Source organism: Phyllostomus discolor, chromosome 3, assembly GCF_004126475.2.
Source record: "Phyllostomus discolor isolate MPI-MPIP mPhyDis1 chromosome 3, mPhyDis1.pri.v3, whole genome shotgun sequence".
NCBI classification, from domain to species: Eukaryota; Metazoa; Chordata; class Mammalia; order Chiroptera; family Phyllostomidae; genus Phyllostomus; species Phyllostomus discolor.
Window position 1 is genome coordinate 184,035,883 of NC_040905.2, and position 22,073 is coordinate 184,057,955.

General features: G+C 53.4%; 1 protein-coding gene and 1 long non-coding RNA gene across 3 annotated transcripts; one reads left to right on the plus strand and one right to left on the minus strand.

Annotated features, from left to right (window-relative positions):
* The first annotated feature begins 529 nt into the window (after positions 1-529).
* On the plus strand, positions 530-20,422 carry GLIPR2 (GLI pathogenesis related 2). 2 transcript variants are annotated; one of them, XM_028518113.2, is made up of 5 exons: positions 530-668; positions 9,014-9,122; positions 9,466-9,569; positions 11,413-11,490; positions 19,843-20,422. In XM_028518113.2, the coding sequence occupies exons 1-5, from the start codon at positions 656-658 to the stop codon at positions 20,001-20,003; spliced, it is 465 nt and encodes a 154-aa protein (XP_028373914.1). In that variant the 5' UTR covers positions 530-655; the 3' UTR covers positions 20,004-20,422. The 2 variants fall into 2 exon arrangements, with proteins under 2 accessions (XP_028373914.1, XP_035877813.1); XM_036021920.1 differs by lacking the exon at positions 530-668 and adding an exon at positions 6,439-6,459.
* LOC118499728 lies at positions 3,032-4,845 on the minus strand. Its single transcript, XR_004902250.1, has 2 exons — positions 4,607-4,845; positions 3,032-3,513 (listed from the first exon to the last, which is right to left on the minus strand). It is a non-coding gene; the product is annotated as an uncharacterized LOC118499728 (long non-coding RNA).
* Positions 20,423-22,073: the final 1,651 nt, after the last annotated feature.

Below are 22,073 nucleotides of genomic sequence, written 5' to 3' on the forward strand. Positions count from 1 at the left end.
AAGGTCAGGGCCTCTGGAAGTTAAAGGGACACAAAGACCCTGAGGGATGGGGAGGGCCTGAACAGGCAGAGGGGAGCCAGCATTCCAACTCTGACCCGGATTCACACCAGAGGGTATGTCCAGGGGAGAGGATGGACTTGCCCTTCGGACTCCGTTGTCACTGGATTGAGGAAGGCGACACACTCGGGAGGAGGAGGGAGATCTCCTGTCCCAGGCAAGAACTGTCCCTCACGCCCTGACAGCGAACACCGCCACCCTGGCAGCATGTCCTCCGCAGAGTCGCTGCAGGGAACCTGCTGGGGGGCGCGGGATCCGGAGTCCCGAGAAGGCACAGCTCGGGGCTGAGATCCAGGAGGCCCCGGGCTCCAGGTCCGCACCTGGAGAGAGCCCTGGGCCGTCGTTAAGGTCCCTAACGCAGGACAAGTTCTCCAGGGCCTTTCCTCAGAGCGAGGGTTGTGCAGCGCCTCCTCCGGGCAGCCGGCGGGGTGGCCCCAGGCGCCTCGGCCAGCAGCTGCTGCTGCCTTATAAGGCGGGGGCCGGGCTGCGCCGGGGGAGGGGCTGCGGCCGGTCGACCTCCTCCAGGGCTGTCCTAGCGGTTTGCGACTAGCCAGGGAGCGCAGAGGCAGCGGGAGCCCGGGAGCAAACCGAGCCGGCCATGGGCAAATCAGGTGAGCCCGCTGCGCCCACCGGGCCAGGGTGCAGGGATGGATCAGGAGCCACGGGATCCGGGATGCTCGCCGTCACCCTCCCACGCAGCGGGGCTGGATCTCCCCAGAGCTGGGGTGCCGCCTCCGCCCAGGATGCAGCTCCGCAGAACCCCAAACGCGGGATGGAGCGGCGCGTGGAACCTAGCGCCTGGAGGCGCTGGGCGGACAGTTTCCGGAGTAGCCAGGAAGCCGGGGTGGCCGTGGGCCCCCGGGAGAGAGGGAGGGAAGGCGAGTCCGAGGGAGGGTCCCCTGTCTGCGAGCCAGAGATTGTGTCTGGGAGGGCTTCCAGGCGCTGATGGGATTAGTGCTCCGTGTCTGGCCAAGGCGTGGCTTTTGCTTTGTTTCAGAATAGTTAGGAGTTCGAAAAAGCCACCAAACTGTGGCAGCATCTTGCGCTGCAATGCAGCGTGCTCCTACCAACCTTCTTTAGGACAGGTCGGTCGATCGATCATTCGTGTGTCTTTGTCCCTCCTCCCCTGAGCGCCCCCTCTGTGCCAGGCCGCCTGCCAGAGTCCGCTTCCCCCTTTTCTCCACCTGTTGGTGGCCCATCTTCACCGTCGTGGCTGTCCCCAGTGAACTTTCTAAAATGTAGATCTTATCCCGTCCTTCTCCAGCACCTTCCATCCCGTCGTCTGCAAGGGAGAGAGTGTGCATTCTTCAGCCCAGATTTGGGGTCCTCTGGGAGCTGGTCATGGCCCCTTGCCTCCACTCAGCCATCCTGAGGCTGGCGCTCGGGTCCCTTCCCCTGGGTTCCCTTTCCCAGCACCCACCACCACCGCTCTGCCTCTGCCACTGCCACTTCTGTGAGGTCGAAAGTCTTCCCCATCCTCGTAGGCTCAGCATCTGGGCTGGGAGGCCACCCCTGACTTCCCTGACCCCCTAGGAGGATGGCAGATCTCTGCTTGGTTACAGCCCTCCCAGCAGTCAGCTCGGGATTGTACCCAGACATAGATCTGTTTCCCACAGACACGGACTCCTGGTGACCGGGGTGGGGGTGGGGTGGGGTTCAATCTCAGCATAGTTCTCGCCTCACAGGAGGCTCTTAGCAAACAGCTGTTGCACAGAGTTCAGAAGTCCCGCTTCATGGGAAGCTGAGGCTATCGCCTCAGGAGAGCGAAGCTGGGTCTCAAATCTCTCCTCAAGATCCAGAGCCGTGAGGTCCCAGCGCTGAGAGCAAGTGGCCTTCCCTGGGATTGCCTCACCTGCAGTGACAGGTCTGGCCTGCAGCCCTGGCTGTGCTGAGCACTTGCTGTGTGGCCTTGAGCAAGGTTCTTTCCCCATCTGCACGATGAGGTGGCCCTTATGGTCCCCAGGGTCCTTCACAGTGGGGAAAAGGTGCCGTAAGGAGTTGTCAGGAAACCAAAACTCACGGCGGTGGGTGGCGATGGGGCAAGAGCGGCAGAGGTGCGACAGCGTTGTGAGAAATCAGCTCCTTTCTGTGTAGATTAAAAATCCACAAATTCTCTAAAGCCACATTTTAATCAGTTGCTCCCAGCTTCTCCACAAAGAAACAGTTTTCCCGAATTGCTAATATTCATCTGTGCGCCCATTCTTCTGCCCGTTTATCCATCTATCCTTCTCTCCCTCCCTCTTGTCTATCCACCCCACCACCTATCCGCCGTGTACCACACTGTGGGCTCAGTGCTGGGGAGGGCATGACCCTTGTCCTCAGGAGTGTTTTCTTGGGTTGTGACATGGATCATAAACCTGATCTGAGTGGTGATCACATGGCTTCAATAAGAGGTTGGAAGTGACTCAAGGCACAGTATGGGTGCAGGTGAAGAACAATGGGAGCTCGGGGGAACAGAGGTCTCCTCTGCAAAGGGGCCCGTTGAAGGCTCTTGGAGGAGGTGGTCAAACCCCAGAGGGCCTTGAGAATTTGGACTTCACCCCTGAGACCTGGGGTGCCATTAGGTACTAAAGGTGTTAATCTGAAAGTGGCATTACTAGTGCTGTGTCAGGGTGGGTCCAGTGAGGAGAGGAGAGAGGTGGGGGTCAGGAAGAGAGGCTGCAGTTATTGAGGCAAGAGATGACAGGCATCTGAGGGACTGGAGAGGAGGGGAGGTTGGGTTTTGGAGACGGTACTGTCAAGCAGACTTCAGTGACTAACTTGTGAATGAGAGGAAAGTGTCAGAGGTGTGTCTGGGTACGAGATGGTAGTGACACCTTCTAGGACTGAAGATGCAGAATTGAGCAGGTTTCAGAGGGGCGGGGGACAGTGCCTTCTGCCACTGCCCCCCCCCCTGACAGTGTGCCATGCCCCACACACATATATATTCACACCACCAGGGGCCTTCCAAAATGCTGGCCCAGGCCTCTCTCCCTCATAGCCACATGCATTTTATTTGTCTCTCCCAAATAAAGACTGTAAGCCCCTAGGACAGTGCCTGGCTCCTGTAAAGGTGTCCAAGAGAAAGTGACATTCCTGGGTAACGCAGGCCCAGTGCACTTTCAGCACAGGCCCTGGAGCTGTGGGCCACCAGCCTGGGGTCTGTGCAGCAGGGCCGGTGGCACTCACAGAGGTGCAGCCACATGGGAGCTTTATATGGTTCCTTAACGACCGCTGTGAGGAGCCAGGCCCTGCCTCTTGTGGGCCTCAGTTTCCTCACCGCTACATAGGAGCCAGTCTCTTTTTATTCTTAAACCTCAGACACGCCCCAGGGCTGCTCAGGGTAGTAGACATTGCTGAAGACCCGTCACGTGACTGACACAGCTTTCCTTCCAGGAGACGCTGGGCCCAGTGTTCGGAGACCTCCAGGTCCGCCTCCCAGCCCTGGTCTCCCTGCTGGGCTTCAGTCTGCAGCAACTGCGATGGGGGCAGAGGAGGACAGTGATCTTGGGCTCAGCGAAAACCTCTAGTCCCTAATAATAGTGATCACCAATCATTAAGCTCTTACTGCAGGTTTGCAGCTACTTATTTTCAATTATATAGATTTATCAAGGTCGGGTCCTATGCCGAAGCTCATACCTTGACCAGTATGTGGACAAGCTGGGATTTGAACCCGGCTCTCTGAGTTCCCAGCTGTGGGCTTTCTCCCCTACCATACTGGCCATTTGCCACCTGTTCCCTGCCTGCTTATCAGCCTGGAACGGGCTCAGAGGGGACTTTTACACACCCTCTAATTATCTGTCTCTAAGAGTCTTAACATCCCCTCCACCCACACGTGCCATCAGAGCAAAAGGGCATTTAGGGGCTGACTAGCCCAGGAATTTTGTACTGAGTGGGGCCCGGACACCTCTGCGGGGTGGGGCTGTGGGGGCCGCATCAGTTCGGCAGTTCCATTTATTTATTTATTTATTTATTTATAGAGAGGGAAGGGAGGGAGATAGAGAGAGAGAGAGAGAGAGAGAGAGAGAGAAACATCAATGTGCGGTTGCTGGGGGTTATGGCCTGCAACCCAGGAATGTACCCTGGCTGGGAATCGAACCTGGGACACTTTGGTTCCCAGCCCGCGCTCAATCCACTGAGCTATGCCAGCCAGGGCTGGCAGTTCTATTTTTACATGTTGATTTTACTGGAAAAAAAAAGTTCAAAGAAAGGCTTTTCCTGCTTTGAAAATATTTTGGAACCCACAGATGGCATCCCTCCTTTTCACAAGGATGGGCACCAGGAGCCCAGGGGGCCAGGGACTGGCCCAGGGCTCCAGGCAGGCTGAGTGGCCGCGAGCGGGGCTGGAGAACGGGCCCTGGCTCCATCGGCCCCTCAGTGACTGTCACCTGTCCGCAGAGGGTCAGCCTGGAGCCTGTGCTCCGGGACACCCTTGTTCCTGAAAGCAACTGAGTGACTCCTCATTGGCCGTCTTCTTCCTAGGGGAGAGTAAAGTATACGTAAAGTGGGAAGTATGCGAGATTTGGGGCAGAGGAGGCTGCTCTTAGATCTAGCTTGAATGTGCACTCACCTTGTGAAATCCTGCAGTTCACGGGTCCGTCCTCCCAGAGACCACAGCTTCCTCATCAGCAATGAGAAGACTCGGGCCCTAGAGCCTTCCCGGTGCTGGTGAGGACCTCATTCATTTGCTGACTCACTCAGTCATTCGCTCAGCAGATATCTGGGCTCAGAGGTTCAGAAAGAGGTTTTCAAAGCCCGATTGAAATACCCGCAGCCCTGCTCCCATGAAAGTCAGGGGTGGGATCCGAAGGGGCAACAACACGGGTTAATTCATTTAATTCTCACAACCACCCTGTGAGGTAGAGACTCTTAGCCCCATTTTCCTATGCGAGGGGAACAAGGCATGAAGTGATTGAGTAACTTGTCCAGAATCACTGGCTAGTCGAAGGCAGAGCGGGTGTTGGCCTCCTGAGTCTCCTGGAGCCCGGGCTGGAAGAAGAGAAGCTACTCTTTCTCTGTGCCCCCCCCCCCCCAACTTTTTATTCTTTCTTCCTGACAGACCAGTTTTACCCCAAAGGTGGGACCTGGTCACTTACCAGCGTGAAAGAACAACATTCAGCTGAGTAAATTTGAAGATCTAATTGGCTTTGGTCAGCAGTTCATGGGATTTATTGCTTCTAGCCACGAGAAGGGCGCTCCAGTGGGTTGTACCAAATGGAAGGTTTTCATAGGCAGAAAGAGGGTGAGATTAAGAAGCTGAAAGAGTGGATTATTTTAGGCAGGGTCGCCTTCCTTTAGGGGGAAGCAGCAGGTCTGACCAGGCAGCTTGCCTCACTGGTGATCAGGAAACTCCAGACTGATGGGTTTAAAATTCCACTCCTGGGAGAGGCTGACATCACAATTGGGTCAGTTATTAAGTTTTGGTTTGGTGAGGTGGCTTAGCAAAAGGGACTCCATTTTGGCCTGTTGTTTCTTTTTTAACACCAGCTTCTTGCCAAGGGATGGAGGGGGCCTGTCCACAATTCCTGCCCTGGCTTCTGACAGTCCGGGGCCTCTCTGGTGGGGATCGTGGGGAGAAGCGAGGCGGGCTGGGCTCTGGGAGGCCTTTGGAGGAGGAGGAGGACGGGTGCTGAGGAGAAGCCTGTCCCAGCCGACAGCCAGGCGGGAGAAGGGGCACAGACCTCCTTGGGTTCTTCATTTGGCATGTAGAGGCCCGGGCCCCAGGGGACCTTCAAGAGCCCCAGTTCAGCGCCCCCTGAGATGTCTGTGCCCCCCACTCCGGCAGAGACAGCTCAGCCCTGCCGCCTTCCCTCAGCCCCTCTGCCACAGGGAGCCATGCCCGGCCAGCTCCTTCCACCTTTCCGCAGCTCTGGCCTCGAGCCCTAAACCTGCCTCCTGGAGCTTCTACTCCTGCAGCCCCTAATTTTCCTCTGGGGCCCCACAGGCAGGTCTGAAACCTATTTTTTTTCCTCCTCTCCCTCTTCCTCTCCCTCCTCAGGTTTAAAGGCAGCCCCAACCTCACTGGGCCTGAGCCACCTGCTGGGTCTGGTCAACCCCTCTGTCTCTTTTCCATGACTCCCTCTGACTGGCAGCCCTTGGGGGTTGCAAGGGGTTCATTTAGGACAGTGTTTCCTTCCTCATGGGCCTACCCCTAGACTGTCTGGGGGAATATGGGCAGGTTACCTCTCTCATTTGAAAAAATGGGTACAACAGTAGAAGCTCCCACAAAAGGTGCTGAGGAATAAGCGAGGCCACGCACCGGCCCTGCACCCAGCGGTGACCGGCCAACTGAAGAAGGAAGGGCGGCCCTCACTCACTCCAGGCGGGCACCCTGGGCCTCAGTGTCCCCACCCAGGAGGACACAACCCTCCCCTCCCCACCGTGGGCTGGCTGTGAGGGCTGTCCCTGCCCAGTGCAGGATGGGTAGGTTTGCTTCAACCTTTTATAGTCTATGTTTATCTTTGCTTCTTGAGCTTTTCTACAGAAAATGGGGTGTGGCTCTTGCTGGGTGTGGTCACTAGTGATATCTTGCCTCCTGGAGACAGAGGCCTTACTGTGGGGAGCCACCTGGACTGGCTGCCATGGGGGGAGGGGACTCCTGGGGCCATCAGATGTGTGGTCCCCCCACCCACCCCACCACCGCCCATGCCTCCCAGCAGGGGTGGGGACAGAGGGCCAAATTACCAAGAAGTTCTCCTGACTCTTCCTGGGAGCCCTGGCACCGATCTTTTTTGAGCACAGGGACTTTCACTTTTGTTTCTTTTCACTTCCCAGATTCTAGGGAACGAGGAGAGCCGTGACCTAGTTTTTAGCAGCCTTATTTGTCCCTCTCTGCCAAGGAGACTGCAGGGCCTACCACACCAGGAGCCTGGCGCGACCTGGCCCTGAGATCAGAGCTGCCTGCAAACAGCCTTCATTAGCTCCCCAGCCACTCCCTCTCTCCTCACCTCCTCCCCACAGCCCGGGGATGAGTTGTGCAAAATGGAAGGTTCCCATCCCATTCCACCCTGATCCCATCTACCCTGGCCCTTTCTGTGCCCTTTGCCTCCATACCACCTCCTCCAGGGAGCCTTCCCCAGTACCTCTGTGGCCACCACTGCGCATGCCACTCAGCCCCATGCACGGCTAGTGGTGTCCCACCAGGCCTGCCCGGGACATGGAGCTGGAAGGGACATCGGCATGGGCCTCCCCACCTCTGCCTTATCCATCCCCGCCTCCTGTATCCTGACTGCAGGCTCCATCTCCTGCTCCCCACATCCTTGTCCTGCCCCACACTCCTGTGACTAGACCTCATTGGACTGTCCTGCCAGGGCCCGCAGTCCTCAAGGTCGGTACCACTCACTATGCAATTTAATGAAAACCCCTCGGACAGCTCCAGCACCATGACCTGCAGTTACCTTCATTGCCACTGGGCCTGCACCTAGTCCAAAGCTCCTGAGGGCGAGTTGTGGTCTTTTCCCCCTTATGTCCCCCTCTGAGGCCCAGTGGGATTTGATTTGAAGGCCCAGGAGACCTGGGCAACCTGGCTAGGGAGGGCAAGAGGATTTCCTGCTGGCTCATCCGCTCAGCCTCCCCAGTGAAAAGACAGCAGGGGAGAAGACCAGGTGGTGAGCGTGACCTCGGGTGGAAAGAATGAATGGTGCATCTGTCATTCTCTGGTTGACACCCTTCCTGCCCACAGGCTGGGACTAGCTCAGCGTAAGGGTCCTGACTCTGAGCCCTCACTCCTAACTCATGCATCTCACCCCCGTTTCCACAGAGGGGTGCTCCCAGATCCCTAAGGCTGTCACTCAGCGTCTTTACCAGCTGAGCCTGGCTAGCTGCCGTCTAGACATCTTTGGGGCCTCAAATCTGGGGTCACCTCTCCTGATCCCCCAGACCACACTAGGCTGCTTTTCAAGTTCCTCTCACACCTGTGCTCATCTGCACCTTGGTCCTATCACCCTGTTTGCTAGTGTCTCTCTGCAGGCTGTCTCCCTTCCGTGCGTGAGGGCTGTGCGGGCAGGATGTGGCTGATTTGTCTCTGGGCATCTAGCGCACAGGACAGACTTGGCACAGAGGAGGTGCTCAGAGAACAAACGGGCGGATGGATTGGAGTTGGGTGGATGACCCTGCAGGGCAGGTGACAAATCAGTGGATGGATGGATGGATGGTAGAGAGGTGGATGGAGGATGTTGGATGGGTCCAAACTGACGTGGCTTCTGGCCACTGCTGACCTTGCCTGACTTTGGCTTCACCCACTTTTTCTCTTCCTGACCCCAGCCCCCTTGACCTTGCCCTTTCTAAGGTCATGACCCAGCTGGGCACAGCTCCACCTCATCCCTCACTGCAAGGCCCAACACCTTCGCTTCCACACTCTCCCCTCATCCCACTTCCCCACTGCTGTCCTTTCCTGGTCCCCTCTTCTTCATTGGTCCCTCTGTCTTCTTAATCTTACCAGGCCGGTGTGGGCAACCCCCACCCCCACCCCCCACCCCAGCCAGGCTTGCTCTCCCTGAGCGCCCACCCCTGGTCCTTCCCCGTCCCCAGCACACACCATCGGTCCAGTCTGAGATACCCAGTCTCCTCCGAGCGTTTCCTTTCAGAAGTCCCACTGCTCACGTCTGCTCTGCCCCGCCGGCCCATCCTCCACTCAGCAGCCAGCAGGAGCTTTCAGAAACACCGCTCTCACCAGCTCACTGGCCTGCTTGCCATCACTTTGGATAAAGACCCAAATCCCCAACATACGGCCCACACGGCCCTGCATAACCCACGGGGTGCGGATGGGCAGAGACGTGGAGGGCGGCGCCTGGGCTGCAGACGGGACGGGCAGAGGTGTGGGGCGGCGCTGCGCGGTTGTCCATTTGCCTGGGGTGCTGCGGGGAAGCCTCTCCACGTGGCCCGAGGTCCGAGCGGAGTGCTGCTCCGGAACCTGCCACCACACTCTGGGTGGTCTTTTCTCTGCACTGAGACAGTCTCCATTTTGAAATCCTTGCAGCTTCCAAACAGTTTAATAACGAGGTCCTGATAGCCCACAACGAGTACCGGAAGCAGCATGGTGTCCCCCCGCTGAAGCTCTGCAAGAAGCTCAACCGGGAGGCTCAGCAGTGAGTCCCCCCACACCCTAGGGTGACAGGCCCTTCACGGCGCTGCGGCTGCAGTCAGAGGGGCCCTGGGGTGGCTGGAGGGACATGAAGTTCGGGGGCAGATACAGCCAGGCTTGAATAACCACTCTGCCACTGCCCTGGGCAGGCCCTTTGTTCCTCGGAGCCTCAGTTGGTTCCTGTGTAAAACGGGGTGTTTGGGGGGCTCCAGGGAAATGCAGGTGGGCTGCTCCTGGTTTCCTCTTCGAGCCCAGGGAAGGAAGCGTGGCCACACAGGTTTAGGGCTGAGACTTCAGGGCTTCCCTGCGCTGTGCCCACTCTGACCAAGAACCATCATCTCTGGCAGGTACTCAGAGGCCCTGGCCAGCACAAGGATCCTCAAACACAGCCCGGAGTCCAGCCGCGGCCAGTGCGGAGAGAACCTGGCCTGGGCGTCCTATGATCAGACAGGTGGGTCGCTTTCTCGGCTCCCCTGCCCTGGGCCTGAGCCAGGCCAGGCACCCTCTGTGGTGTAGCCATGTGGCAGCTACGGGCCCAGAAAGGGAAAGGGGCCCCAGGGCCCAGCTTGCTCCCAGGGGCTGAGTGCCGCTCACCACAGGGTCTCTGACGGCCAGCTCAGGGCCAGGCCTGGGCTGCCGCCAGGGACACAGAGATGGCTCCGACTGCCCGGACACCCCGCCTCTTCTGGAAGAGCTCCCAGCTGAGGAGCAGGGTGGGGAACACAGACAGTCTCCGTGCAGAGTCTCAGCCTGACCCTTCGGGCACCGGTGCATTCCCGTCTCGGCTACAGAAGAATTTTACTTTTGTCACATTTTTCTAAATGTTTTTTACAGTGCTGGTATATAAACTTTTTTTTTCAGCAGAAAAGCACAATAGAGCTGTTGCTATGTCAGAAAAAAATCATAATAATGGAAAAGGCAATTCCTCATCTGAGGTCTCAGCCTGGAATGGCATCCCCGCCACACTGACCAGACATTCTTGGGCTTCCCAGCTCTGACAGCCCTGCGTGGCTTTTCAGGAAAAATGCTGGAGAGCCCTCCCTCCCTCTCTGAAGCGTTCTGCAACCCCAGCTGGAGAATGACTCCTCCTTTCCAGGCCTCACATTCCTAGGAGTTCCCAGTGGGGGAAGCAGGGATGGGGTGGGGAGGCTCAAATGTCCTCTTGGGTTCCCCAGCACCGTGGCCCCCAGGAGAGGTGTGTGCATGCTCCTGAGGAAGGCGGGAGTCCACGGTCTGCAGCCATCTCTCCAGGACTCATTTTGGGCCCTAGTGGGCCTGGGAGTGGAGGAACAGGGATGGGAAGAGCCAGTAGGAGACATGGCTCCATTCCTGTGGAGCCTGGAGCAAGTCCTGGCCCTCTCTGGCCCCAGTTTTCCTCTCTCTATAGAGAGGGGTTGGGTAAATGGTCTCTAAGGCAATGGCCCTTCACCCTGACTACACATTAGGATCTTTAAAAATACCAGTGCCTAAGTCTCTCCTCCAGAAATACCTATACCGTTAGTCTTCGGCAGGCCCCCGGCATCAGCAGTTGTTAAACGCTCCCCAGGGAAGGCCAGTGGGTAGCCCCTGCTCTCTAAGGCCTCGCCACTCCAAGTGTGGCCCACAAACCAGCAGCAGCAGCTGGGAGTTTGCTAGAAATGCAGACTCATAGGCTCCATCCAAGACCACTGAAATCAGAATCTGCCTTTTAACAAGAACTTCAGGCGATTTGTGCATGCAGTAAAGTTGGAGGCTTACTGCCCTGAGCTCTGAGGCTCCTCCTAGCTCCCGCCCTGAGATCCTCAGCTTCCAGGGAAGTGCTGTGGGTTTTCTCCTCTCAGCACCTGCTGGGCCAGTGGGCACTCCAGGTGAGGGCCCTCCTGCCTGTGGTGGAAACCCTGGCCAATTGCCTTTCCTCCTGTGGATATTTTGGGAGTTAGACTTGGGGTGGGATGAAGGCAGAGCCTCTGGAAAACTTGAAGCATCATTAGAAGCCCTCGGAGTACATTGCCTTTAACCCTCTTGTACAGACAGGCTCAGAAAAGGGAAGGCCTTGCCTAGGATTATACAGCAAGGTAGCAGCAGGGTCGAGGCACGGATGCAGGTGACCTCCGGCCAGGGCTCTTCCTGATCCCCAAGAAGGCTATCTCTTCCTCCTGGGCACGCTCATGGGCAGAAGTCCCTGTGCCAGCTTGCGTGTGCTTTGTCAGATGTCTGTTGCGGGACGGGTGGTTCGGGGTTAGTGGGAGAAGGTGGAAGGAACGGGAGTGGGTCATTTTTGCTGCTGAGGTTTACACAGTGTCTGTATTGTACAGGAAAGGAGGTGGCTGACAGATGGTACAGTGAAATTAAGAACTACAACTTCCAGCAGCCTGGCTTCAACTCCGGGACTGGTGAGTGACAGGGTGACACCAGTGGCCTAGCCTCACCCTCTGCAAATCATTTCCCTCTTGTTTCACCTCTCCCTTATTTCTCTGGTTTGCTTTTGTCCAAAGGGTAAAACTCTCTTTCCTCAAAACACACACACACACACGCACACACACACACACACACCCTGCATCTAAGAGATCCCAGGCTGATGATTCCTGTTCCACCAATTCTTCTGGGGTCAAGTGACTGGAGTGTGTTACAAGGAGGCTGCAGATTTTTTTTTAATTTACTCAGAAAGAGGGGATGGGAGGGAGAAAGAGAGAGAGAAACATCAATGAGAGACAGATACATTGATTGGCTGTCTCTTGCACTCCCCCAACTGGGGACCTGACCCACAACCCAGGCATGTGCCCTGACTGGGAATCGAACCAGCGACCCTTCAGTTCGCAGGCCAGCACTCAGTCTGCTGAACCACACCAGCCAGGGAAGGAAACTGTGGATTTTAAAAGCTGCTCAGTGCTTCTTTCCGGAAGTGGTGCCTCAGCACTTTTAACTAGTCATCTAGTCTTGCTCCGCCGCTGTGCAGCCAGCTCCCTAGCACCCACAATATTCTAGTACCACCTCTGCCCATGTTACTCTTCTGATGAAACTGCCAGTGGCTTCCTGGGGCCTTCAGGAAAAGGGCCAAGCCCGCTCTTCTCTCGGTGTTAACTCCCACCTCCCTTCACACCCCGACTTCCTTCCTGCCCTGTGCCCCACCCGCACTGCCTCCCAGGCATTCTTCCTTCACCTCTGTGCTGGGGTCTGTGGTTCAGGTGAGCTTGGAATACAAAAAGCCTGGAGCTAGTCTCAGCCCTGGCACTGCTATTTGTGTGAACTTGGATTGAGGCGCTGTCCTTCCCTGTCTCAGAGGGGAGGGCAAGGTGGTGGTGTCTACAGAACATTCTGGGAGGTGGAGTTTAGATACAGGGAGGAGCTGACTGACTGTGGGACCATACAGCCTTCCCCATAGGCTTCCCTGGTGAGCAGTAAACATTTTTTTTTAATTTTTTAAATTTTAATCATTGTTCGAGTACAGTTTTCTCCCTTTTACTCCCATTCCAGCCCACCCACCCAACTCTCCCCACTTCCCTCCCATTACCACCCTCCCCCTAGTTTTTGTCCATGTGTCCTTTAAATTTGTTCCTGTAAACCCTTCCCATTCTCCCCTGAAATTCCCTCTTCTCTCCCCTCTGGTCACTGTCAGTCTGTCCTCTATTTCAGTGTCTTTGGTTATATTTTGCTTGTTTCTTTGTTTTGTTGACTAGGTTCCTGTCAAATGTCAGATCATGTGGTATTTGTCTTTCACTGCCTGGCTTGTTTCACTTAGCATAATGCTTTCCACCTCCATCCATGCTGTTGCAAAGGGTAGGAGCTCCTTCTTTCTTTCTGCTGCATAGAATTCCATTGTGTAAATGTAACACAGTTTTTTGATCCATTCATTTACTGATGGGCACCTAGTTTGCTTCCAGCACTGAGCTATTGTAAATTGTGCTGCTATGAACATCGGGGTGCAAAGGTTCTTTTGTATTGGTGTTTTAGTGCTCTTAGGATATAGTCTCAGCAGTGGAATTGCAGGGTCAAAAGGCAAATCCATTTTTAGTTTTCTGAGGACGTTCCATACTGCTTTCCATAACGGTTGTAGCAGTAAACATTTAACTGACTGAAGCCCCAGGCAACCGCTCTGAGTGAGCTCTGGGCTCCCTCTTGCTCCACACCAGGCCTCACCAGGTGCCTGTCTTCCCTCAGAACCAACTCAGATCCACCTGGGGTGGCCCAGGATGGGTTGGAGGGGGCTGTGAGTTTCTCTGATCAGAAGGCACCAGAAAAACTGAAAAAGGGATTCTCTACCCACTCCTATCCCTCTACTCCACCCCACCCCACCCCACCTGTGGGTGGAGCCACTTATAGCCTCCCAACCTCTGGGGGGTTCTTCAGAAACAGGAAGTGACATACTCTCAGAACCAGTCACTGTTTCCTGTGGTTTTCTGCTCACCCTCTTGGGCCAGGGTTCTTGCAGCTACATGGGCAGGAGGAAGGGGTGGAGGCAGGCCTGGGATGATGAAGGAGGTTGCCGTCAGGGCTCTGACGGAGAACTGATGGTTCTATGAAGATTAAATTCTATTGGTGAAGGAGAGAATAGTAACAACCTTCTGCCAGTGATTAAGGATGTGTGGGCAGAGCCTGGTGACCTTCTCATAAAGAGAAGGTCCTTCTCATAAAGACCCGTGTCTAGAAGACATTTGATTTTATTCTCGCACGCCCCCTGCTGGAGATCTGGCCTGCAACCCAGGCATGTGCCCTGACTGGGAATCAAACCAGCGACCCTTTGGTTCACAGGCCAGCACTCAGTCGACTGAGCCACACCAGCCAGGGCAAGACATTTGATTTTCTAGTGTCTGGATCTGCTTTCCCATAAGCAAGATTCACAGGCAATGGGATGTGGGCCAGAGTGAGGTCTTAGCTTTACTTCTGTGTGCAGCCACTTGCTAGTTATAAAGCGCTGCCCCATCTATGGCAGAGTGAGCCCCACCATTTGGAGGTAGGGCTTCATTCCACCAGTTTTGCAGAGGACACTGCACCCCAGAATGGGAAGAGACTTATTCATGCCTTTTGTCCTCAATCTGATGCCCCTGCTCCAGCACAGGGATCTCACAAGCATCAGAGCTAGGAATGGGACTCAGCTTTCCGTGATCACTGACTGCCTGTCTCACCGACTGCCCCGCACCTCCCACCTCTGAAGAGGAAAGCCCCAGGGCAACTAGCACTTATGCCATCCCAGGTGCGGGTGGCAATGCCTGGGGACAGACGGAGCCTCATCCTGAGCCAGAAGCACAGATTTGGGTGGGGTTATAATCTGGGTTTGCAAGACCCTTAAAGATCTGCAGGCCCATCTCCCCACTTCGGCCTCCCCTAGAGCTGCACCACTGTCCTGGGACCCCCTGACCGAGCCCATGCAGTCGGTGAAAGGGCCTCTGAAATACCCTGTAATCACGCCCCGCCCCACCCTGCCCCGCCCTTGTCATGTCCCGTGATGAAGAACCCAGCTCTACACTATGTGCTGAGTGGGGCGGAATGGTGTCTTGCAGTTCCTTTGTTACATTCTATTTGAATGAGTAGGTTTGTTTGTTTGTTTATTCTCAATTAGCAATACTTTTTACCTGACATGAAATTTGTCAGCTGTACAAAGTGAGAAGCCTTCCATCCATCCCTGGCCTTTGGTACTTTCCCTCCCAACTAATGATGCCGGTTTCCTGGGTGTCATTCTAGGCTTGTTCTGAGCTGATACCAGCGTTTGTGTAAATATGTTTTTTTTTTCCTTGTTTAATACTCAGGTTTCAGATACACAACCTGTTGTGCGCTGGCTTTCTTCACACCTAGACGGGCAGAGGTTGTTCCACATAATGCAACAGGAGCTTTCTCAAGGTTTCTGGCCGTTGCACCTTATTCCCTTGCACAGGCAGCACTGTGACTTATTTAACGTGGTTTTCAAGTATATGTTTTAGGAAGTTTGGGTCCTAGCAGGAAAGAGGATGTGATCCATTTAGAAGAAAAAGAGAAAGAAAAAGGAAGCTGTTAGTAGGTGAGAGTTAGAAACCAGTGTTTATCTACCCGATGGTTGCTAAGGAAGTTGTGTTCTTTAGTTCTTCTATAAATATTCTACCTAATTACTTCCCCAGCCAGAAGACAAATGGCTTAGCCTCTCTGTTTGGGAAAGGCTGCCGCAGGCACCGCTGCTGCCGCTGCAGCTCTCGCTGTGTCTGTGATCATCCTCTTGGCAACCAGTGGACACGCGGCATTGCTTTTGTGGGTGACAGAGACGCTGGGTGCGTCAGTGGCCAAAGCATGTGGTCTTTTGAGAGAAAAGGCTCCTGTGATAAAGGACTTGAGCCGTAATGAAAAGACAGTGTATAGATGCGGTGACGCCTGTCCACGCCAAGAGCCTGGCGCTGTGACTCAGAACCACAAGGACCAGGGTGAATTAGCAAGACGTGTGTCTCTTCTACTCTGAGGTGAAAAATCAGAGTTTTGGGGGCAGTGGTTAATACACCTTTAGGGATAAGTGGAAAAGCTATGTAATTGTACTTAAAGTTTTGTTTTGTTTAAAATCTTGCTTTGATTGTATCATGTCAGCTATCGATTTGTGTTTATGTTTGGTTATTTGCAGAAAGAAAATCTTTTTGGGATGTAGACAAATAAGTAAACTATACGTAAATGGAGGAATTATGAAAGTGTTCTGACCAGTGTGGCTCAGTTGGTTGGGTGTCGTCCTGCAAACCGAAAGGTTGTGGGTTCAATTCCCAGTCAGGGCACACGCCCGGGTTGTGGATTTGGTCACCAGCTGGGGCAAGTACAAGAGGCAACCAGTCAGTGTTTCTTTCTGACATCAGTGCTCCTCTCCCCTTCTCTCCCTCGCTTTCTCCCTCCCTTCCCCTCTCTCTAAGAAACAAATAAATAAAATCGTTTTTAAAAAGAATGATAAAAAGAGTTCAACTGCAGGGGAAATAAAACCACTTCAGTCAGTGCACACGTATTCAGTCCTCACCGTGTCTGACCAACGTGGGGGACATCACTGCTGTTTCTTCCCTGAAGGGCTGGGAAAGTGTGGATACCAGACTTCCTTTCTCTGTGTTTCTTTCATTTTTCTTTTCTTTTTTAATTTCATGGTAAAACAAACTTAAAAATTACCATGTTAACCGTTTTTAAGTGTAGAGTTCAGTGGGACTCCGTGCACTCACATGCCGTGTGCGCGGCCATCACTGCTGTTCGTCTCCAAATATCATCGTCATCGTCTCATTTCGAAACTCTGAGCCCCTTAAACAGTGACTCCTGCCCCTCCCTGCCCCTCCTGCAAGCCCCAGTGACTACTGTTCTGCTCTCTGCCTCCAATTCAACTGTTCTAGGAACCTTAGATAAGTGGAATCACGCAATAGTTGTCCTTCTGTGTCTGGCTCATTACACTTAGCGTAATGTCCTCAGTTCCTCCGTGTTGTAGCCTATGTTAGAATTTCAGCCCTTTTGAAGGTTGAACAATATTCCATGGTATGTGTATACAACATTTTATCTGTTTATCCATTGATGGACATTTAGGTTTTTCCCCCTTTCAGCTATTGTGATAATGCTGCTGTGTGCAAATATCTAAGTCCCTGCTTTTAATTCTTTTTGGTATATACTGAGAAGTAGAATGCTGGGTCATATGATAATTTCATGTTTAACTTTATTGATTTTAAAGGGAGGAAAAAGGGGAGAGAGAGAGAGAAACATGGATTTGTTGTCCCGCTTATTCCCACACTCATTGGTTGATTTTTGTGTGTGCCCTGACTGGGGATCAGACTCTCCACCTTGGCGTCTGGGGACATGTAAAACATGCACGTGTAAAACATGTAAATGTACCAGTGTTCCCATTTCTCCACACCCTCACCAAAATTCACTTCTTTTTTAAAAAAATAATTTCCAAGCCCTGGCTGGCATAGCTCAGTGGATTGAGCGCGGGCTGGGAACCAAAGTGTCCCAGGTTTGATTCCCAGCCAGGGTACATTCCTGGGTTGCAGGCCATAACCCCCAGCAACCGCACATTGATGTTTCTCTCTCTCTCTCTCTCTCTCTCTCTCTCTCTCTCTCTCCATCCCTTCCCTCTCTAAAAATAAATAAATAAAATCTTTAAAAAAAATAATTTCCATCCTAATGCGTATAAAGTGGTTAATCTCCTTTTTCCTTAACCACCCTGTGGGAACCTCAGCTACTCTGGTCATGGTTTCCCCCTTCCTCCTTCCCTCTGTCTCTTCCTCACCAGATACTTACTGAGCACCTGCTCTGTTCCAAGTCCAACACCAAACACGGGGGGGCGGGCAGGGTAGGGAAGGCCACTGTGGTGCCTGCCCTCTGGGAGGAGACATAATTTCCTCAAGGCTACTTTAGCAGGTGGATGCTCTCCGGTGACATGGGAGTCAATGTCCCATTGACCTGTCACCTCAACAGTCAAAGTGGAAGAGATGAGCTCCCGACCTTTACTCCCAGGAGACGAGAAGAATCTGTGGCCACAGAGCACAGAGGGCCTTGCAGCAGCAATTCATTGGCCCCCAGACAGGAGAGGAGCAGGAAATTAAGCCATGTTAGCTGCTTGAAGGGACCAGTGAGTGAGTAAGGGGCATATGGCCTGAGTGGGAGAACACTACTGAGAAGCTGCAGCAAGCCGCAGAGTATCTGGAGGGGCTGCAGTAGCTTGAGAAAGTACTGACTGATGTGGATTGGGCATCGTACTACAAACTGAGGGGTCGCTGGTTTGATTCCCAGTCCGAGTATGTGCCTGGGTTGCAGGCCAGTCCCCAGTTGGGGGCTTGTGAGAGGCAGCTGATTGAAGTTTCTCTGTTTCTCTTGTTCATTGATATTTTCCTCTCTCCCTTCCCCCTCTCTAAAAATAAATAAATAAAATATTTAAAAAAGAGAGAGACAGGACTGGGCCATTTGACTCAGAATGGAGGGAATTAAAGGAGGCTTTACCTTGCCAAGGCCTCAAAGAGCTCAAAACACAGAAGGCCTGCACTTCAGTGGGAGTCAAAGCTGAGTCCAAGAGGGTTCTCTCATCTGCCTTTTACTCATTCACTCCCTCGTGCCATTCACTCATTCAGTGAAAGTTTACTGTACACTTCACGTGTGCATACTTCGGGGAATAAACCAATTTGGTCTCTACCCGCGTGGGGCTGGTAGCCTCATGAGGGAGCCAAGCAGTAAGCAAGCAAGAATGTTACAAAGGGGAAAAAAAACCAGTTGCAATAAGACCATCTGGGGAGGGAAGTGTCCAGGGAATCAAAGTGACTGTGAAAGGCTTCTCCGAACACGTGACATTAAGGCTGGGGCCTGAGGGACAAGCTGTTAGTCATCAGAAGAGTATTCCACACCAGTGTGTGCAAGCGCCCCACGGTGGGAAATAACCGGGGGTGTTCAGGGAATGGAAATGAGGCCCCTGCACCAAAGCATTCGCCTCCCTTCTGGGTGCAGATGGAGGCAATCCAGGGGTTTTCCAGCAGGGAAGGAAACAGATAGGACTTAGTCTCACAGTGGTCACTCAGGCTACTTCGGCGGCGAGTGAACTGAGGAGACAGAGGTGGGAGCTGGGGGCATCAGTCGGGGCCCTTGCAATGGCCCAAGTGAGGAAAGTTGGTGGTGGGGACCAAAGTTTTGGCAGTGGATGGACTGGAGATGTATTTTAGAGTTAGATCCATCAGCACTGAATGATGCCTCTCACACATCCCCAATGGGGGACCCAGCCCTGTTGTTGTGAGGAACGAGGTAGGGGATGCAATGCAGTGGCCATTAACTAAATGGGAGGGTAGGGAGAGGGGTAACTTTGGGTGGACCAAAATCCAGAGTGAGGTTAAATCTGAGATGCCTGTGAGTCATCCAAGTGGAAATGTCAAGTAAGGAGCTGTGTTTGGAACACAGAGGAGAGGTCTGGGCTGGAGAAATAAATGCAGGAGCCAGGCGGAGATGGAATTGCCTGAGGAGTGCAGCAGGAAGAGAGAGCCCAGAGTTGGGCCGAGGGAAATGCAGGCCCTCTGACATCTACCAGTGACATCAAGAGGGGGAAGAAGAGGCCGGGAGATGGGAGCAATGCCAAGAGGTGGCGGAAACGGAAAGAGGGGAGTGCTTTGAAAAGGAGAGGAGGCAACCCTGTTAAATGTTCCTGTGATGTTGAGTAAGATGAAGACAAAAAGTGACCACTGGGGAGGAACAGGGAGATTGGTGGTGGTTTGCGGAGTAGAGTTTGCGCAAGGGCTGGAGGCAGGTGCGAAGTAAGGTGGCATCCTAATTGTTGGGGGTCCCTGGGCTTTCTCATGATCCCTGGGAGACCATGAAACCTTTGGGCATGGAAAAGTGGTGAGTAGGGTCGGTGTGGTGACCGAGAGGACCTGATGCTATGGAAATTCAAGCCATTGGTGTGTTTAGTGTCTCCTTCCTCTGAGTGGTGTCTGGGCCGATCAAGCTTCCCTGAGCCTGGCAGGGTGGTGCAGGAGCTCACGAATCTCTCTCTTTTTTTTTTTTTTAAGGACAGCATTTTTATTTTTTTTTTAAGATTTTATTTATTTATTTTTAGAGTGGGAAGGGAGGGAGAAAGAGAGAGAGAGCGAGGGAAACATCAATGTGCGGTTGCTGGGAGCCATGGCCTGCAACCTAGGCATGTGCCCTGACTGGGAATCGAACCTGCAATGCCTGGTTCGCAACCCACGCTCAATCCACTGAGCTACACCAGCCAGGGCTCACAAATCTCTTGAAACATCCTTCTCCAGGCTTTGCTAACCAACTCATGTCCCCTCCCCCTGCCTGTGCCCCTACAGGACACTTCACGGCCATGGTGTGGAAGAATACAAAGAAGATGGGTGTGGGGAAGGCATCTGCGAGCGATGGCTCCTCCTTCGTGGTGGCCAGGTACTTCCCGGCAGGGAATGTCGTCAACCAGGGCTTCTTTGAAGAAAATGTCCTGCCTCCAAAGAAGTAACTTGCCAAATGCAACGGGCAGGTGGCAGACCTAAGAACGTGGATATGAAGTGCCTAGAACAACAAAAACGCAGCTGTGCGTCTGTCTTTGTGGGTGTATGTGCTTGTGTGTGTGGTGCATGTGTGTCTCTGGCACACACACTTGGACATACAGTTTTGCATGAACTCATTCTTAGCAAAGGAATGAGCCGTTGAAGCCTTTACTCTGATTGTTAGACCATAATTATTTGGACTTTGCCAGGGGGGGGGGGGATCCATTTTTAAACTTTCTGTTATTTTTTTAAGCAAACTTTTATACCTTTCTTACTGATTTCAAATGTTTGTGATGCTGAGAAGTGAAGTTCATTTCCTGTGATCTTCATGCATTGTAATCTACGTGCGGTAGATATTTAAGAACATTAAACCTTCATTTAAATGTGACATAGAACACAGCTTCAAACAAAGAAATATAAAGCAGCTTCCATCAGAAACACGGTGCAGGCAGGGGCTCCACTTCACGGAGTTACTGAGATTTCTCAGTTGTAAGACATGATGTCATTCATGCCCTGGAATTCCCTGATGGGACTGCCAAAGAACAAATGGAGAAAAAAGCTTTGCTCCCTTGCATTTTTCTTTTTATGTATGCCGCCTCATTTTATGTTTTTCCTTTTCATTGAATTTATTGGGGTGACACTGGTTAACAAAATGATACAGGTTTCAGGTGCACAGTTCCACAGCACATCATCTGTACACTGTGTTGTGTGTTCACCACCCCAAGTCAGGTCTCCATCCATCACCATTCATCCCCCCAAACTCTCCTCTACCTCCCCCTGGCCCCCCTCTCCTTGGCAATCACCACGGTTGTCCATGAATTCTTTCTTTTTTTGCTCCAGCACCGCTCCCCCCCCCCCCCCACATTTTTCTACCTTTAAATAGCAAAGTACTGCTACCACCACTACCCTTGACCCCCCCCATCTTTTTTTCTTAAAACCCCCTGGCATTTCATAGCTCAATATGTACCCCCCAATTCCCGGGGAGCTGGGCCAGGCCTGAAACTCACCCCTCCCCCAAGTCTGCTAGGTGGCGCGGGCCGTTGTAGGAGAGAGCAGAGCCCCTCACCCTGCCTGGGCTCTTGGCCAAGCGGCCTTGGATGGATGAAGTCAGTGAGCGTCCGGGTGAGGGTGAGCTCACTCAGGGCCCCCAGAGGAAACCCTGCAGCCGCTGGCCTCCCCGACACAGGGCGGGAGCCCAGGCTGTTCCTGGCAGCTGTGGCTGCAGCTGCGCTGCTGCTCCCGCCTGGAATGTGTGACAGGCCCCAGCGTTCCTGGGAGATTCCCGTGCCGGGGCTTAGAGTCGCTGATGTGGTTCTGAACTTTGTCTCAGACTACACCAAATTCCCCTGAATAACGATTTCATGTGGACCATGGGAGAGGGACCAACCCAGATGCCAAGCTGAGTGTCCCTGAGATCAGGGCATCTGTAGGCGGTGAGACAGCAGGGCCGGCACCAGGGAGCTGCCTGCATACAGGCTGGAGTCTGCGCAGAACAGTCCTTAAAACATGTTTCCTGAAGGTCTCTGCGGCACTGTGAACACGGTCTCATGCTGTGCCCTTCATTTCACCCAGGCGTGTGGACGAAGACAATAAAATCTTTTCCTTTTGTGTAATATTTTCCTCCCCTGTGATTCATGCCTGATTCTGAATCAGTGGCTAAGGTAATCCATAACTCCGAGTTCCTGTAATTCAAGCTTCTGAATACCTCCAACCTCTCCCCTGAGGACTGTGCTCCTCAGGCAGCTATGTTGTGAAACATCTGACCTACCCGCACACAGCTGATTGGACTGGAGTGGACATGTGATCCAAGAGCTGCCAGTCTTGGCTGGCCATCAGCCAGGAATTTGAGCTAAGAAACGGGAGAATTTACCAGTAGAACTGGAAAATAAGGATGCCATGAGTTTGAATTAGGGCCATGGCAAGCCAAAGCTATCTGCGAGTCAGGTTATGAGTTGGAAACATTGTACATAGAAGTGAGAAAGCCTGTAGTTAAAGGCACAAAAGAGGTGGAGATACTGAAAGACTGCCCCTAAATTTTC

What these genes read in the sequence shown, in the direction of transcription:
- GLIPR2 (XM_028518113.2), top strand. An exon ending in CTCAACCGGGAGGCTCAGCA is followed by an intron (nt 9,123 to 9,465) that starts GTGAGTCCCCCC and finishes CATCTCTGGCAG; the next exon opens with GTACTCAGAGGCCCTGGCCA. An exon ending in GGCGTCCTATGATCAGACAG is followed by an intron (nt 9,570 to 11,412) that starts GTGGGTCGCTTT and finishes TGTATTGTACAG; the next exon opens with GAAAGGAGGTGGCTGACAGA.